Source organism: Leptonychotes weddellii, chromosome 5 (assembly GCF_054177405.1).
Source record: "Leptonychotes weddellii isolate Sample4059 chromosome 5, ASM5417740v2, whole genome shotgun sequence".
NCBI lineage: Eukaryota > Metazoa > Chordata > Mammalia > Carnivora > Phocidae > Leptonychotes > Leptonychotes weddellii.
In genome coordinates this window covers 74385282-74401265 of record NC_138373.1, presented here as the reverse complement: position 1 = coordinate 74401265, position 15984 = coordinate 74385282, and the positions used below count along the sequence as shown (strand labels likewise).

The 15984-nt window shown below is 34.9% G+C and overlaps 1 protein-coding gene across 1 annotated transcript; it reads right to left on the bottom strand.

The window, feature by feature from the left end:
• Positions 1-6964: 6964 nt before the first annotated feature.
• CLEC12A (C-type lectin domain family 12 member A) lies at positions 6965-15634 on the bottom strand. The gene is made up of 6 exons (XM_006732135.3): positions 15436-15634; positions 12401-12499; positions 11929-12117; positions 10887-11038; positions 9390-9496; positions 6965-7238 (listed from the first exon to the last, which is right to left on the bottom strand). The coding sequence occupies exons 1-6, from the start codon at positions 15524-15526 to the stop codon at positions 7061-7063; spliced, it is 816 nt and encodes a 271-aa protein (XP_006732198.2). The 5' UTR covers positions 15527-15634; the 3' UTR covers positions 6965-7060.
• Between the last annotated feature and the right edge of the window lie 350 nt (positions 15635-15984).

Sequence of the window (15984 nt, the reverse complement as noted above, 5' to 3'; positions counted from 1 at the left end):
ATTTTCAACTTTTTGAGGAACCTCCATACTGTTTTCCAGAGTGTCTGCACCAGCTTGCATTCCCACCAACACTGTAAGAGGGTTCCCCTTTCTCCACATCCTCACCAACATCTGTCGTTTCCTGACTTGTTAATTTTAGCCATTCTGAGGTGGTATCTCATTGAGGTTTTTATCTGTAAGTGGAATTGCTGGATTTATGGTAGTTCTATTTTTAATTTTTTGAGGAAACTTCCAACTGTTTTTGACAGTGGCTGTACCAATTTTCAATCCTACAAACAGCGCACAAGTGTTTCCTTTTCTCCACATCCTTGTCAGCATTTATTACCTCTCATCTTTTTGATGATAGCCATTCTAACAGGCATGAGGTGATATCTCATTGTGGTTTTGATTTCCATTTCCCTAATAATTATTGATGTGCAAATGGAACTCTTTTACACGGATAATGAGGATGTCAAATTATACAATGACTTCAGAAAAGTGTTTGGTAATTTCTTAAACTGTTAGGCCTACACCTACCATCTGATCAGTCACTGCACTCCTAGATATTCACCGAAGATAAAGAAAAACATGCCCATAGAAAGACTTATGTACAAATGCCCATAGTAGTGTTAATTGCTATAACCAGAAATAACCTAAATAACCAACAGCAAGTGACTGGATAAACGTACCCCAACAATGGGAGAGTACTAAGCAATAAAAGGAATGAGCTGATGACATAAACAGCAACCTACAATAATCACAAAGAAATTATTCTGATGAAAAGAAGCCCAACAAAAAAGTGCACATACTCTATAATTCCATTACTCAAAATTTTGGAAAATGCAAACTAATCTATAGTGCCAGGAAAGATGTCAGTGGTTACAAGGAGATAGGGTGGCAGAGAAGGTTGAGGAGGAGAGAATACACACGGGCACAAGCAAACTTTTAAGGATACGGATGTTCCCTATTTTGAATGTGATAATGATTTCATAAGTTTATACATATGTCAAATCTTAATAAATTGTTAATTTTAAATACGTGCAATCTATTCTATATTAATTATAACTCAATAAAGCTATTATTGTCAGAACTTTTTGCAGGATATTCAATTAGTTTATTGAGAGTTACTTAAAAATCTTAAAGAAAAGGAAAGATATACCACGTCCTTGGATTAGAATACTAAATACGTAAAGTGGTCAATTCTGAATTTTACTTAAAATGTGATATAATAGGCATCAAAATCATACTAAGTAGTTTACATAGTTATTGATAAAGTGCTGCAAAAGTTCACTAGAAATCTTTATAGGTTTTTCACTTTTAGCTACAGAGAGTAGGTTACATTAGATCAGATCTCTCAACCAAAACAACTCTAAGAGATAGATAAAATACCAAAATAGCTGTATGGAGACTTTGAATATCAACTAATTCAGCCAGACTTTATGGGTATCAAGATAGTGCATTTAAAGGGAACACTTTATGGTAACTCTGACATTCATATTTCCACATAACTAATTCCATCTTTGCTCAGGACTAAATACCAAGCAGAAACAAATAGCTCAAAGTTTTAGATAGTCTCAATGGGCATAGAGAGATGAAACTGGAGCCCAGCAAAAAACAAGATAATCAGGATTTAAGGAGACAAAGTAACAGAAAGAAAAAGAACTACAGAGAAGTGAGTCTGATATTCTGAGCCCCTTTCCTCCTCAAAGTGTTTCTCTTTAAACTCATCATGTATAGGGCATATCGTCAAGAAGCCAAGTGAAAACAATAGCAAAGAGCCTTAGAAAATACATAGAGCTGGGGCGCCTGGGTGGCTCAGTGGGCTGAGCGGCCAGCTCTTGATTTTGGCCCAGGTCATGATCTCAGGGTCATGGGATCATGCCCCACATTGGGCTCTGCACCCGACAGGGATTCTGCTTGAGATTTTCTCCCTCCCTCTGCCCCTCCCCCCCACTCATGCTCTCTTAAAAATAAATAAATAAATAAATCTTTAAAAAAAAAAACCTAGTCCCCCCACCATCCCCCCACTGTTATGGGGAGCTAAATTATCTATATTTTGTAGAGAGAACTCTATATTTGTAGGGGATGCAGGGGCCCAGGCTGGGTCCCTGTCTCCGTGTATAAATTGTACAGACCGAAAAAAAAAAAAATACCTAGAGCTTATTAGTCTCATAGTGTGGCAGTAACAATAAAAACAGAGTCCTAAAGCTGAAACCCATAAAGCTGACACTTTAAAAGGGGTACCTTTTGAAGTAAAATCAGAGAGATATCACTCTTTACAATGACTGAAATACAACTTAGACATCTCAATTCCTGATTAGGGCAAAGTGATCCTCCCCTGTGAAAAATCTGTCAAAACAGAAAAACAGAATTAAATCCATTCTGAAGAAAGATAGCATCACCCATAGGTTCTACAGATTTTCATTCCGTAGGACAGTAATTGAGTGAAAAGTAGCCAGGCTTCAGGTCCAAATGATAGAAGAACAAGAGAAAAAAAGACAACAGAAAGAGACCCAGGGGAGAAATAGATATTGGTGTTATTAGGCATAGACTTTAAATTTCTTTTCTTATTAACATATGCAACAATATTGGTTTCAAGATGGGGAACATTACTAAAGAAATGGGATCTCTACAAAAAGGATTAAATAGAATTTCTGAAACTAAGAAGTATAAAAACAAATTAAAAACTTGATCAAAGGATGCAAAAGATACATAGAATTAGTTTCTATTGACTTAGGTGAGTCAATGAAAATTATTCAGATAAAGGAAGGAAAACAGAAAAGATTAAAAAATTAGAAGAATGTGAGACATCTATGAAATAGAGTAATAAATTTTAATAGGCATTTAATGAAATCTTATAAGAGGTGGAGTAAGAATTTGTGGAAGAAATATTATTAGAAGAGAACCTGTCTAAGACTTTTCTAAAAGTGTTTAAAAAATCCAGATTTGGGAAACTTTGTAAATCTTAAGCAGGAAACAAAAAAAAACAAAAAAACAAAAAAACAAAAAAACAAGAAAACCATACCAATGTATATTCAGCTTACTGCTGAAAACAAAGACAAAGAAAGTCTTAAAAGGTGTCCACAGAAGAAAGAGAGAGTCTTTAAAAATAACATCAGTAACACTGACAACTAAACTTTAACAGAAATGATGTGTTTAGTAATTTTTTTCTGTAGTAACAAACAATCTCAGTATTTCAATATCTTAGAATCACACTTCTTTCTTACTCTTGGCTGTGCGTTATGGATGCCTCTGCTGAGCTCTACTAGCTTTGATTATGTCTTTCTATTTTAGGGTCCAGACTGAAGGATCAGTCCCTTTTACATGGCAAAGGCAGAAGCAATAAAGTAAAGCAAAATATACAAGGACATTTAAAATTTCTGATTGAAGTAGCATATACTAGATCTGTTCACAATTCATTGACTAAATCAAGCCACACAGCTAAGAGTGACAATAGGCTGGGAAAGTATACTCCAACTAAGGCAGCACAGCAAAGGTGGGGATATATCATATCCATAAAAGGAAGGAGCAGAGAGTTGGGAACAGTATAATCTCAAATGATGGAAGCTCTCAAATGGTGTGATTAGATTTAGGACCTACCCAGATAATCCAGGATAATCCCCATGCCAAGATCCTTAACTGAATCACATCTGCATTGATCTTTTTTCCTTATAAATTAACATGTATGGGTTCTAGGGATTAGAACCAAATATCTGTGGTTTGTTGTTTTTCACTCTACCACAATCTGGAAGGGATAAAATTCCAAGCGGTCATGTTCATTTGGATTCCACAATGGAACTATAAAAAGGGAGCTTTAGGAGAAGGCTATGGAATCTATCCCTTTGTGGAAGCCGCTGCCTAGAGGGGAAATGCTGTCTGTGAGGAAACCATTGTCTCAGTGGAGAATGGTTTCTCCACAGGTTTCTCTCTCAGGGATTACGGTTTCTGTGGAAGCTGCTGCTTTGTGGGACTGCAGTCACGTACCTGTGGGTAGAGTTGGAGGTACTGTGGGTTGGCAGAGTAAGAAGTCAGAAAGATGAAGTAACTGGATGTGAAGAAGGATGAGATAGATGATGCAGGGTCTACCCAGCGCTTCAGCATCCATCTGTCGTTCTGTTTGACCTCAGCATCCTTTTGAGAGTAACGATTTCTGTCTTGGTTTTATCTTCCAGTTATTCCGTGAGTTCCCCTCATTGCCCAGTTCTGACAAGGACCTAAACAGGGAAAGGGATTCTGGGAAAAGTATTTCCCAGACAGGAATTTTGGTGCTAGTTCGACCACAGGAAAAACCCAGCATATTCCACATTTCTGCTGACAGTATTGCCAGCCTTTAAATTCAGCCATTTTGGTAGGTGTACTGGTACCTCACTGTATTTTTATTTTCAATATTTTTTTCTGGTGAATAATGATGTTCAGCACCTTTTATATGCTTTTATGGCCATTTGAGTATCTTCTTTCATGAAGTGCCGCTTCAAGTCTTTCTGCCCATTTTTTAATTAGAGCTTTTTATTATCGATTTGTAGGAGTTAATTCTATCTCGACTACTAGTCCTGTATACATTTGGATATATATTTACTATACTAATTCAAATCCAAACCGAGCACACGTCTTTCCAAGGCTACAACTTGCATCTTTGCTCTCTTAATACTTCTTATTTTGAATGAAGTCTAATTTTCCTGTTTTTTATTGTTAGTGTTTATTTCATTTTATTGTTAGTGTTTAAGAAATCTTTGTCTGCCATAAAGCTATAAAGGTATTGTTATGTTTTAACTAGAAGATTTATATATTTGTTTAAAGATTTATTTATTTGAGAGGCACCTGAGATCCAGCCCTAGGTGGGGCTCCCTGCTCAGTGGAAGTCTGCTTCTCCTTCAGTGTCTGTCTGTCTCTCTCTCAAATATAGATTTATTTATTTGAAAGAGAGAGAGAGAACAAGTGGGGGAGAGGCAGAGGGAGAGAGAAAATCCCAAGCAGACTCCCTGCTGAGCTCGGAGCCCCAGAGGAGCTGCCCAGGGCCCTATGTGGGGCTCCTCCTGGGGCTTAACTAGGGGCTGGATCCCAGGACCCCAAGATCATGACCTGAGCCTAAATCTCAAGTTGGATGCTTAACTGACTGAGCAACCCAGGCGCCCCTAACTAGAAGCTTTATATTTTGAACTCTCATATTTAGTTCTATGATCCATTTTAAATTAATATTTATGTATGGTATAGGGTAGATATGAAGTTTCACTTATTTCCATGCAGATATCCAATCGATTCAGTTCCATTTATTGAGAAGACCATCACTTTCTACCTACAATGGCAGTGACAAATTTTTTTTAATATATAAATAAGGCAATTCTATGCATTGTATGAATTAGTCTTTTTTTTTTTTTTTTTGGACTACATCTGGTCCTGTGGATGTATATCTATTCTGGTATGAAATCAAACTGTTTTTATTATTATGACTTTAAAGTAAATCAGTACTGTAATTTTTCCAAACATTCTTCTTTCCAGTGTTGTCTTGGCTATTCTTTTTTTTTTTTTTTAAGATTTTATTTATTTATTTGACAGAGAGAGACACAGTGAGAGAGGGAACACAAGCAGGGGGAGTGGGAGAGGGAGAAGCAGGCTTCCTGCAGAGCAGGGACCCCAATGCGGGGCTCAATCCTAGGACCCTGGGACCATGACCTGAGCCGAAGGCAGACGCTTAACAACTGAGCCACCCAGGTGCCCTGTCTTGGCTATTCTAAATTCAATGCATTTCTATGTTAATTTTAGAATTAGCATGTCATTTAAAAAAAAATCTATCTGATATTTTCAGGGATTGTATTTACTCTATAGGTAGATTTGGGAGACTTTATATCCCAAGAATATAGAGCGTTCCAATTCAAGTACATGGTTAACTCTCCACTTACTAAGGTTTTCTTTTATTTTGTCAGCAACGCTTGCAGGCTTGGTTTCCCAGGAAACAGATTCTGAAATCAAGATTAGTGTGCTGGGGGTTTATTAGGGAGCACTCTTGGTGTTACCACCTGAGCAAGGGAGCGGAAGGAAGCAGGATTGAGCAGAAAGTTTTTCGAATTTTATTACATTTATTACTATTTTATTTTTGCATGCTCTTATAAATGGTATTGCTTTTTAAATTTTTCCATTGTTTACTGCTAACCTTCAGAAATATAATTGATGTTTAAACATTGAGATATTTTGAGACTTTATCCAATAGCCTTGATAAAATATTTATTCTAATAATTTATATCATTTATATATAGAATATATGTATACACACACAATTACATTAGCTACATATAAAAATGTCTTATTTCTTCCTTTCTCATTTTTTATATTTTTAAATTTATTTTTCTTGCCTTATTTTACTTCTAGGACCTCTAATAGACAGTAGAAGTTACTGAATAAAATACTTGATAAAGATCATTCTGATCTTGTTCCAGAGCTCAAAAAAAAAAACATTCACTTTTTACCAAAGGCATGATGTTAGGTTTAGAGTTTGTTGTTGTTGGTAGTTTTTTGTTTCATTTGTTTTTTATCTCTTTATTAATATATCAGTGTTTATCAGATTAGGGAAACCTTCTTCTTCTAGTTTTCTTAAAGACATTAGCTGCTAAATTTTATCAAATGCTTTTCTACATCTATTAAAATAGTAATAGTAATAGATTTTCTCTCTCTCTTATTTTTTTCTAAATGTAAATCAACTTGTATTACTAGAATAAATCCCATTTGGTCGTGATGTATTATCCTTTCTATATATTCCTAGATTTCATTTTCCCTGGTGTTCTATAAGGTTGGTATTTTCCTTGTTTATTCCTGGAAAAGCAGGAAAAGTTAGCTTCAGGTTTCTGTATGTTCACCCAACACACTGTATTTATGCTCAACAGTGTCTGGACTGTATCTAGATGATAAGGTATGACTTTGGATTCCTTTCACTCAGCAAATGAGAAGAAAGAAAGAAGAAAGTTTAAAAATGTACATTGTTAAGAGACAGAGATTTAGTCTCACAGCATCTTTATTCCCTTTGCGTGGTCCACAAGATGTATGTTCCCTAAAGTTGCCTTAATCGCAGGATAATAGAGAAATACTTGCACTAACTATATTTTCCATCTGGTATTTCACTCATTAGTGTGCTCTCAATCTTCACTGGATCAGCCAGCTTCTCGCATATAAAATTCATTGGTGAAGTACAGTGTGTATAGTAAATATATACTGTGTTTATATACCCACAATACATCATATCATTTACATCATTTCTGTTTCTTGTAAACCTGAAAGAGAAAATAAAGAATTACAATTAGCAAGTCAAATATTTGAAATACATCCACAGGAAAAAAATTACTTTTTCAATATATCATTGCTCCTGGGTCTGCATTGCCTAAAATAAATTTTAATTATTAATTGAAGTATCAAGAGTGTCCAAGTTACTTATCTTTATCAACATATATGCAGTATCAAACACTACCTTACTTCAATCTGCCTTTTCCACTTTTTTACATCTGGACTATTTGCTGTCCTTTCCTTCCAGATGTATCACCTTGCTTCCCCAATACTTAATATGATTTAGAATAATACAGTTCTATTAAATTCTCCAGTCTGGCCCCTGTAATAAATCTTTGACACCATCTCTTCAAATATTTTTCATAATCACCCAAGCCAGGAATTAACCTAATATATGGTACCTTCTGTTCAACATCATCTCCAAGTAACATTTCCCTCTAGCCATTTTTCAGAGATTTTATTCTGAAGTTCTGAATAATTACCAGCTCCTAAAACAAGATTACTGAGCAGGGACTAAGCATCAAAGACAAACTTATAAACTGAAAATATTGGGAAAAATTTAGTATTAAATATTTTGGTCAATAAATAATGATCATTAATAAATAAATATCAATTAAATTTTCAAAAGTGAAATTTCCTTTTTGAAGTGACATGATACAGATGTCATTGATCACAGCACCTTTCAAGAAACTAATCCCAAAATAACATTAAGAATAAAAAACAAAATGAAATACATATATGATTATATATTGTACACATATATAATGTATTATATATACATATATTTTTATATTTTTTTATTTTGGTATTATTTCTTAATAACTTGAAATATATGCTGTGTTTTCTAGTCCACTATAGATTACCTTCCCATTAGCAATAGTTAGAAATAAACACATGGAAATTCTACTTTTTCAAAACAAGATTCCATCTGTATTCTCCCATGATGCACACACGACTTTACCTCTACTCCCTTCACTCCAAATGAGATCTTTAATATATACCTCCTTTTCTCCTCCATTTGTATACATATTATCCCTTGTTCTGTCCCATCATTGTAACTGCCGAAGACAGAGCTGCCTTGTCTTTTGGACCCATATTATTACATCTACTATTTCTGTCTGAGGGAAAATGCAAACAAAACAAAACAATCAAAACTTGTACTTGCTTCTTGCCCACAGTGGGGAGTGTGCAGGAATCTCAGGGTTTAGATTTAGTGTGGTTGGCCCCCCACACAACTGCCCTGCATTCACTCCTGCTTGATGTGTCCTCAACAAACAAGTAAGTATAAATTCATGGGCAGGTTGAGGCTCTGGTTTCTTTCTTTAGTCTAATCCTGTCTGCTTCCCAAATTTAAGGGATTATAAAATACAAATGGAATTTTGGCATGATGTTTATGTACTTCTTGCCTGTCCGTTCTCCCCCTATGTCAGGTAGTACATATATAACATATTAATCTATTCATAATGGTGTATTTACAGCCATATTTCTTAATATACTACACAACAAATTGTTTTATATATGCCATATATGCAATATGCCATACCCTTGCTCATCTTATTCTCTTCACTGAAAATGTTTTACTATCTCTAAATTTTTCATTCAAAATGGCCATTTCAAATATCAGTTACAACACAAATTTCACAGCTAAACTTTATCTTTGGTTATTCCATGTATTCTTACTGAAGGATTTATCACATTATATTCTTTTTATATGTAGAATTGTTTAACTAGTCTGCCCATACAATCAATAAGTAACAAAGAGAGGAATCAATCTTTCATTCATCTTTGAATCTCAGCATGTGAAAGAGTTTTAAGCACATGGTTAGAACCCAATGAATTTTGTTGGCTTCTATAATTTTCTGAGATGAAAGTCTCCCAGAAATCCCTCCTTATTTGGCTACTAGAAAGAAATTCATTAGTGACTTGTCAAGATAATGAGAAGACATCTGTGGCAATTTTTTGCATTATCAAACATTAAAGAAGCCTGACAGAAAAGAATTATTTAAGGGTGCAATTTCAATTGCTAGTTTTAATTGTAATCAATACTGCTCCTGGGGGAAACACCTTTACTCAAACCAACTGGAAAAATTCATTAAGAATAAAGACTTACCAAAAAAAAAAAAAAAAGAATAAAGACTTACCAATTGGAGGAGATAATTGTCTCATCCAGCTTCTGGTTAATTCTTTTATTTTTTTTGGCAAGTAATCCCAGCCAGTATCCACGTAACCTCTTGGATTTTATAAATTCCTACAAGAAATAGAGATGGTTAAAAAAATAATTGTCGTGCTCACTTCGGCAGCACATATACTAAAAAATAATTGTCTTCCCCCCCCCAAAAAATAATTGTCTCCCATTTCTGTACATTACCTCACAACATAAGTTCTTACAAATTACTGTTTTAAGGTAACACGTTTGACATTACACTACTACTTTTTGATGCCATTAGAAGAGATTGAAACAAAGTGCTCCTTACTGTAAGATTTCCTCCAACCGTTATTTATCAGTTACTGTTTCACAAGGAAAAGTATCTACCAATCCATGCATTACTTTAACTTAGGGCCAATGAAGGTCACAAACTTCAAGATTCAAGTATCCAGCAGTAGTCAGTCCAGGAGCAAAGGAGGTGGTTAATTACTATATACACAAGTTAATAGAAACCGAAAAAGTAGGAGAAAAAAATGTAGCAAAGTCAGACGAGAAGTGGTTATAGAATAGAATTTAGATCCAGTCCAAAATTTTATAGCCAAAGTAAATTCTTTTTCCCTCATTTTCTAGACTTTTTTTTTTTTTTTTTTTAGTAAATAACTAAGAATGGATCAGTTGACAATGATCAGAGGAGGAAGAGACTATGGTTTGATCTTCCCTGCAGCTATAAAGGAGGACCCAGCTTCTTACAGTAGGGAAGTGGACACTTTTGTGAAAATGAATTTTTTCCTTAAATAATATGGGAATACTATCTGAGAGACCAGAAATGCAGAGGAATAAGTAAAATATGGAGATGCTACTTAAATATTAGAAAAAAGAAATAAAGAAATACATATATACATAAATAAATCTTCCAGAGAACTCATTTTCCTGGGACCCCGGGAGTCAGTATAATATATCTGCTTGGCACTTGCCTTCAACATCCCATCTTAATTATACCTTTTTATACATATTTTATCCAACCTATCTTTTTATTCTACTATATGTTGCCTTTTTCTCTTAGTTAAAAAAAGACAAAATGGTAGAAACAAAGAATCTTCTCCTATATAGATTTTACAGAATTGGTAACCCTCAGGAACGATTTCCAGATCTTCTGCTTTTAGGTAAATTCTCAGAAATTGTGTTCTGAGAGTTGATCCTAAAGTTTCAGTTTGGAAATGATCACAGACCTAAAAATTCTCACAGACCCATGTCTACCCATCTGCCCAGCCTCTGAGATTCCCTGACGTTAAGGGCCTAAACCAAGGTTTTAGATGACATCTTGGCTATCCTTCCATATGATAAATGTACTAAATCTCAGTCACCTCACACCCTAACAAAAAAACCTCATGTCTGGATTAGTACAAATCTTCCCCAACATGACTCATTCCTCTCTATTCTAGATCGGAAAAGTGACTTCCTTCATCACAGGCAGAGATCCAGGAGACCTTACCAATACGCTTTTGTTCTTAATTGTCAGCAGGCTGGCATTTTGAGCAGAACAGAACATGACACTCTTTTGCCATGTTTCATAATTGTCAGTTAGTATGTAACAGCTGTCCTCATGCCACATCCATGTCTTTGGACAAGGTTTACATTTGTGCTCTGGAAGAAGAACGTAGTTTCATTTGGTTTGTGTTGATAATCTTCATTATTCTTATTATTCCCATTGTCCTCTCTAATAAGTTAACCAAATTTACTTGTCTTTCTTCTTTTTACATGAAAGGTGAAGAAAATGCATGCTGTGTTCCAGGTCCCTATATACCACCACAATATGTCCAAAACATAATCTGAACAACACAATTTGAATTAAATGTCCAGTGTATTCCAGTGTGTTTTCTTACCTCAGGAGTCCTGAATAATGATTAATTAACTTACTTTTCTCTCTTGTTTTCATTTTTTATAGTACTACATGGCAATAAAAGCTAACCACAAAAATATTCTGTGGTAAGAATCAACTCCCCAAACCTACATCAACCTTGCCTTCTCCAACTACGTCGTTTCTGGCTGCCTGACGTCGAATATTTGGGAGAGTTCTCAAGAGCACCAAGAACATGTTTGATTTATAATAGCTATAGAAACTGTTAGAGATATTAAAAAAACAATTCCTCCTAATTCCAAAGGCAAGACCTAACTATTTCTTTTTTTATTGATTCTTGTCAAACATTGACTGAAATGTAGGAACAAGGTCACCTATAAAGAGGTGACCTATCTTCTCTTCTTATCCTTTAAAAAGGGTATAAAGAGGTGACCTATCTTCTCCTCCTTATCTTCTATTGATCTCAGTGCCCAAAATAACAGCCGTAAATGTCAGATTAGAGAAACTTCTAATGGCACAGAAATATCAGTGAGTCCTTTGTCAACCACATTTAATTCCTTTCTCCAAATAATGGCATCCTAGGGAAAAGCTGCTAGTAATTGATGAATGATTCTCAAGTGACTCCTAGCTTTTGTTCATTGTCTAATAAATAGCTTAGAGAGGAATATAGGATTACCTGGTTCTCTTTTATAGAGCTCATGACATAATTTGGTGGCTATTTCTTGCAGTGTGTTCGACAGGTCCATGATCCTCTTGGAATTATTCATGTTATGTATCAGTTGTAGAGAAATGTTTCTCTGAAGTTCTTCTTTGAAATTTTGTAGTTTATTCAAGTTTTCCATTTCTATCTTCAAAGTTGTGTAAACTTCAGATTAAAAAAAGAAATGATAAAAAATTTTAATCCCTCAACCCAACCATTAATCTCCTTTCTGCTGAACTAGTATTAGAAACATTAAAGGTCTAAGGAAGCAGTCCTTTCATGGGAGTGAGGGAAACAGGTTACCATGTTTAAGTATCTACTTATCAATACCTTTTGGGTTATATCACTTATAATCATTCCAAAGCTTCAATTCAAGAATAAACTTTCTTGTAAAACTCATGTAATTCTAGAGGTCTTCCCTTTCAATCAAAACATGGGTAATACATACATAAGCTTCCTAAGACTCCTAGTCCAATCAGCAGCAGAAGGCATAGTAGAGTCAGAGCCAAGATTCTCTGGCGCCATCCATGGGAAAGAGCAGGTGGTGCTGTGGAAAGCAAAAGTAGCAGGCAGGCCTGGAAATGGTATACATCTTAATTTGAATCATTCATTCACTCATTTTGCCTTTATTTCTTTCCTAACATGTCTCTGGTAAAGGAATGTGTTTTGCTAGAAACTCAAGGACCTTTTAAAATACCTTTTTAAAGAAGAAGTAAAAAACATTTTGTTAGTTGTTTTACATGCAAACTGGTTCTCACAGGAGATGTTGTTAATTGGTAGGCCGAGTCAAGAGACAAAGAGGCAAAAATGGGCTTTGAAAAGGAGAATTGAGAAAACCAATCAATGTGAGAGAGAATAGTAGTTTGCTTTACTAGGATTAGAGAATGTGATGACCCATGAATTGATTAAGAATACATTTTGAAGTTAGAATTTATAGTACAAATTTATGAAATATTTATGAGAAATCTTTTACTTGATAAAGGTGGTGGATAATAAATATATACACCTATAGGCAGTATAGCATAGTGATTTAAAAAAAAAAAAAAGGCACAGCATTCCTAGGGCTAGTATGCCTGGGCTTGAATGCTGGATCTGCTGCTAATCATGGGGGACCTTGGACAAGTCACTTAATCTCTCTGCGTCCTAGTTTCTGCATTGGTTAAAAAAGAAAGCCATAAAATATCAGAGATTAAGTGAATTAATAGTGGTGATACAATTAGAATAGTGCTGGCATATAGCAAACACTTGGTGATTGTATTAAATATGTATTTATATTTATATTTAATGAGATGAGGATATTGGGGAAAGGAAACAGTTTTAGAGGAAAAATTTTTAAAAAATACAAAATTTCAGGTACAGTGTGGTTTTGAATATCTTTTTTAAAAATTTTATTTATTTATTTGACAGAGAGAGAGACAGCGAGAGAGGGAACACAAGCAGGGGGAGTGGGAGAGGGAGAAGCAGGCTTCCCGCTGAGCAGGGAGCCCGATGCAGGGCTCGATCCCAGGACCCTGGGGTCATGACCTGAGCCGAAGGCAGACGTTTAACAACTGAGCCACTCAGGCGCCTCAAATATTATATCTTCCAATATTTCTTTACCTCTTTTCTTCCTTTAGTCCCCTATGTGTCTTTTCATTTAACTTAACCTCCAAAAAAAAAAAATAGGAGAAATTTGGAGATAATACATGCTTGACTTGGTAGAATATTAAATGACATTTTTTAAAGTTCTCTCTCTTTTTGTCTCTCTGTTTCTGTTTCACATACACACATACATACACACACACATACTTCATTTATTTCTTTCTTTACTTTTCTCCTTCCTCCCATCCTTCCTCCCGCCCTCTCTCGCCCTCTCTCTTTTCCCTCTCTCTCTCTCATTCTTTCTTCCCTATATCTAGGCTCAACATATGGGAATTACGGTGTGTGTATGTGCGTGTATCTAAGTATTTTGTAGCCTCCAATAAACATTATTTTTCCTTTTCTAAATAATGAGTCAGATTCTGGAAACATTAATCCCATCATATGACTGCAAGAATCACTTTAAAATAAAGTATCAAATTATTAAGTTCTCCTCAACAGTTCAACCAAAGCAGTCACTTCCTAAATACCATATTTAAGATGAGTAAATTTAGTTCAAAATATATCTCATACCTGGGGAAACTAAATTAATTAAAGATTTATGAAAAAGAGCTGTATCTCCATTAAACCATAATATTCCCTGAGCTATTATTTTCTAATCATGCAGAGAGTGAATAGACCTAACAGCAAGCTAAAGAGAAGTGATATAATCTGATTTCGTGTAAGTGAATGAATAATATGTCTAACAGTATAATAACATATTCATTCACAAAATTCCCATTTATAGGTCTGAATATTATTATCTCACTCGTTATCTCTAGCTATGGTTTAATATTAAAATAAAATTCCTCACTGTTTAGTTTTAAGTTCATATTCTTCCACTTAGTCTTATATGCCTACAGAGGATTGCTTAGTATCTTTCTCTGAACAAAATTTGATTTGTTTGATGGTAATGGTCAAATTGATCAAATTGAGCAGCTTAAAAGTAACAGAACTTTAATTCCTTCTTAATATTCCTTTCTGAAAAATATTCTCATTATTCTCTTATTTATTATTGTCATTCTTTTTGGTATTCTCTCATTTTTATTTATGGTACCCAGAACTGAAAAGTATGGTCAATTTTAAATATTAAAGAAATACCTACTAGACTAGATGAATAAACAAAAAATAATTAGTGAAATCCTGGCCAATAAAAACATTTTATTGGTGTATTTCTCATCTTTATCTATCTTTAATTTAAACCTCACAAAATAATCATTAAATATGTTGGCCTTTTCCAAAATGGCACAAGCAGCATTTACTAAATTATGGCTGCAATCTCATAATAAAACAAGCCTTGTTATCTCCATTGCATAGGTGAGAACACAGAGACTTCAAACGGTCAAATGATGTATTTAAATGTCCTGTGCACATCCGATAGTTTCCAAACCCTCTCCTCCATAATTCTGGCAGGTCAATAAAGTAGAGAGTCTTTCCCAATCCACACACATGCATGTGACACTCAAGCACAGCACGTACTCATTGAAGTCGCTGACGCTCTCCTGAAAAATAGAGGTGCCCATTTCTACCTCATAAGGCAACAAGGATAGTGCTCGTCACATAGGGAGAAAGTTAAGATCCAGTTTTACTATTACATGTGTGACTAGCACTTTCTTATAAAAAAGAACCTACAAAACCATGATTTTCCTGGACGACATGTACTCCTTGTTTTATGGGGGAAAATGTTTCACAATCCAGTAAAATCAAACTATCATCCTCTCCTAATTATCTTGAGTGTGATATTAAAACAGAAACATTGTAAAAGATTGAGTGTTCAATGCACCAATCAGCACCTTAAAAATTTATAATTATTTTGGTAAAAATGGGAGGCTCAACCTACAACACATCCAAAGTTCAAAATCTTACCTTTTATCCCAACTGTGTCAAGCTCATGGATATTTTCCCTTTTACTGGAGTCCTGAAATTTTAGATCTGCATAAGTAACTTCTTCAGACATTGATGGCTATTGAAAAGAAAGCCCAACAAACTATTAAAAAAAAAAAAAGATGAAGGTGAACTAACATAGTTGAATTTAAACAGGAGTTGTAATTTTAGACTTCGGTTTATAAACTGAAGCTTGAATTTATAAGCTTTAACTTCTCCTTTCACTGTCCCAATCCTGTGTGTATACAAAGGAGCTGCAGCCTATCAGAGGCCTCAGATAAGTACAGACACAATTGCAAGACTGAAAGTCTTTCTTCCTCTTATCTCTTCCTTTTTGTCATTTCTCTGTATCTGCCAGCTACAGAAAGTAGCTTTAAAAATCTTTTTGGTTAGTGCCATCCAAAGGGGCACAGATTACTAGCAGCATGTGTGCAGATATAACATAGAATTTATTGGAGAAAAACCTTCAAGCAGAGAGAGAACAGAAGGACCCAATCCCCAAACACTCACTCTTCTATAGCAATGGCCTGG

Coding starts and splice junctions, on each gene's coding strand:
- CLEC12A (XM_006732135.3), bottom strand. CDS start 15,526: ATGTCTGAAGAAGTTACTTATGCAGATCTAAAATTTCAGGACTCCAGT. Junction 12,118..12,400: donor AGGAGTCTTAGGAAGCTTAT/GTATGTATTACC, acceptor TTTAATCTGAAG/TTTACACAACTTTGAAGATA. Junction 7,239..9,389: donor ACAATTATCTCCTCCAATTG/GTAAGTCTTTAT, acceptor TTTCTCTTTCAG/GTTTACAAGAAACAGAAATG.